A 1,310-nucleotide genomic window follows, 5' to 3' on the forward strand; every position below is an offset into this window, starting at 1 on the left:
GTGCTCAGTGGGTCTGTAGGTGACACTGAAGAGTCTGGAGACTCTCAGCTGACAACACAAACATCTGTCTCTGTGTCTGCTCAGGACTCAACAGACCCAGCAGCTGGGGACAATGTGGTCCCTTGGGCAGCCTCAGGCAAGAAGTGACACTCGCCGGGCGGTGGTGGCGCACGCCTTTAATCCCAGCACTCGGGAGGCAGAGGCCGGCGGATCTCTGTGAGTTAGAGGCCAGCCTGGGCTACCAAGTGAGTTCCAGGAAAGGCGCAAAGCTACACAGAGAAACCCTGTCTCGAAAAACCAAAAAAAAAAAAAAAAAAAAAGAAGTGACACTCAGGCTTTTGATGGCACAGACACCTAAGACTGGATTTGGTTGACTAAGAATAATTTGCATAAAGGACCCTGTCAGTTCTCTGAGAATTGTTGAAGGATAAGAGAGACCTGCACCATGTCTGTCTCAGCAGAGCTCAGTGGTGTCTGCAACATGGCCTGGACTCTTCTCCTCTTCTTCCTCCTTCATTGTACAGGTCAGGAGTCATCTGCACCCTGTTCCCAGTTCAGGGAAACCATCTGACAGCAGATACATTCTCCTCTTTCTCTCAGCATGGACATAATGAGTTTCTCTTTTTTTCAGGATCTTTCTCCCAGCTTATGCTGACTCAGTCACCCACAGCCTCTGCCTCCCTGGGATCCTCAGTCAAACTCACCTGCACCTTGAGTAGTCAGCACAGTACCTACACCATTGGTTGGTACCAGCAACATCCAGACAAGGCTCCTAAGTATGTGATGTATCTTCATAGTAATGGAAACCATGGCAAGGGGAATGGGATTCCTGACCGCTTCTCTGGCTCTAGCTCTGGGGCTGATCGCTACTTAAGCATCTCCAACATCCAGCCTGAAGATGAAGCTCACTATTACTGTGGTGTAGGTGATAGCACTGGGTGAACACAGTGACCCAGATAAATGAGGAAGCAGGACAGAAACTGTTTTGGTCTCTTGCTACTAAGGCCTAGGATTGTGAGAAGGAACATCTGAAGTTCTTAGCTATCACAGTCATTGGATGTTTTCTGCTTATACTCAAGAGAATAGACCATAGGTCCAGCACTTCCTCCTGAACTCCTGGAGAAAGAGGGAAAAGACAAGGATTGTATAGAGCTCTCTGCTATGTAGTAGTGATGACTATGTAAAAGTCAAAAGTGATGTGCATACGGGTGAGGTGAGAATATTCTTCTTTGATGTTGGAGCAGTGGGTCTAAAGCTCTCACTGTGACTCACCAAAGTTCATAGAAATGTCTGTTCTTCACAAGATTACT

General features: G+C 47.6%; 1 gene segment (V, D, J or C); it reads left to right on the forward strand.

Annotated features, from left to right (window-relative positions):
• The first annotated feature begins 481 nt into the window (after window positions 1-481).
• Window positions 482-975, forward strand: LOC128111475 (immunoglobulin lambda variable 4-69-like). The segment is given in 2 exon segments: window positions 482-524; window positions 632-975. Coding segments are annotated over 2 exon segments (354 nt in total).
• Window positions 976-1,310: the final 335 nt, after the last annotated feature.

Source organism: Peromyscus californicus, unplaced genomic scaffold, assembly GCF_007827085.1.
Source record: "Peromyscus californicus insignis strain IS unplaced genomic scaffold, ASM782708v3 Scaffold_16__1_contigs__length_79575227, whole genome shotgun sequence".
NCBI lineage: Eukaryota > Metazoa > Chordata > Mammalia > Rodentia > Cricetidae > Peromyscus > Peromyscus californicus.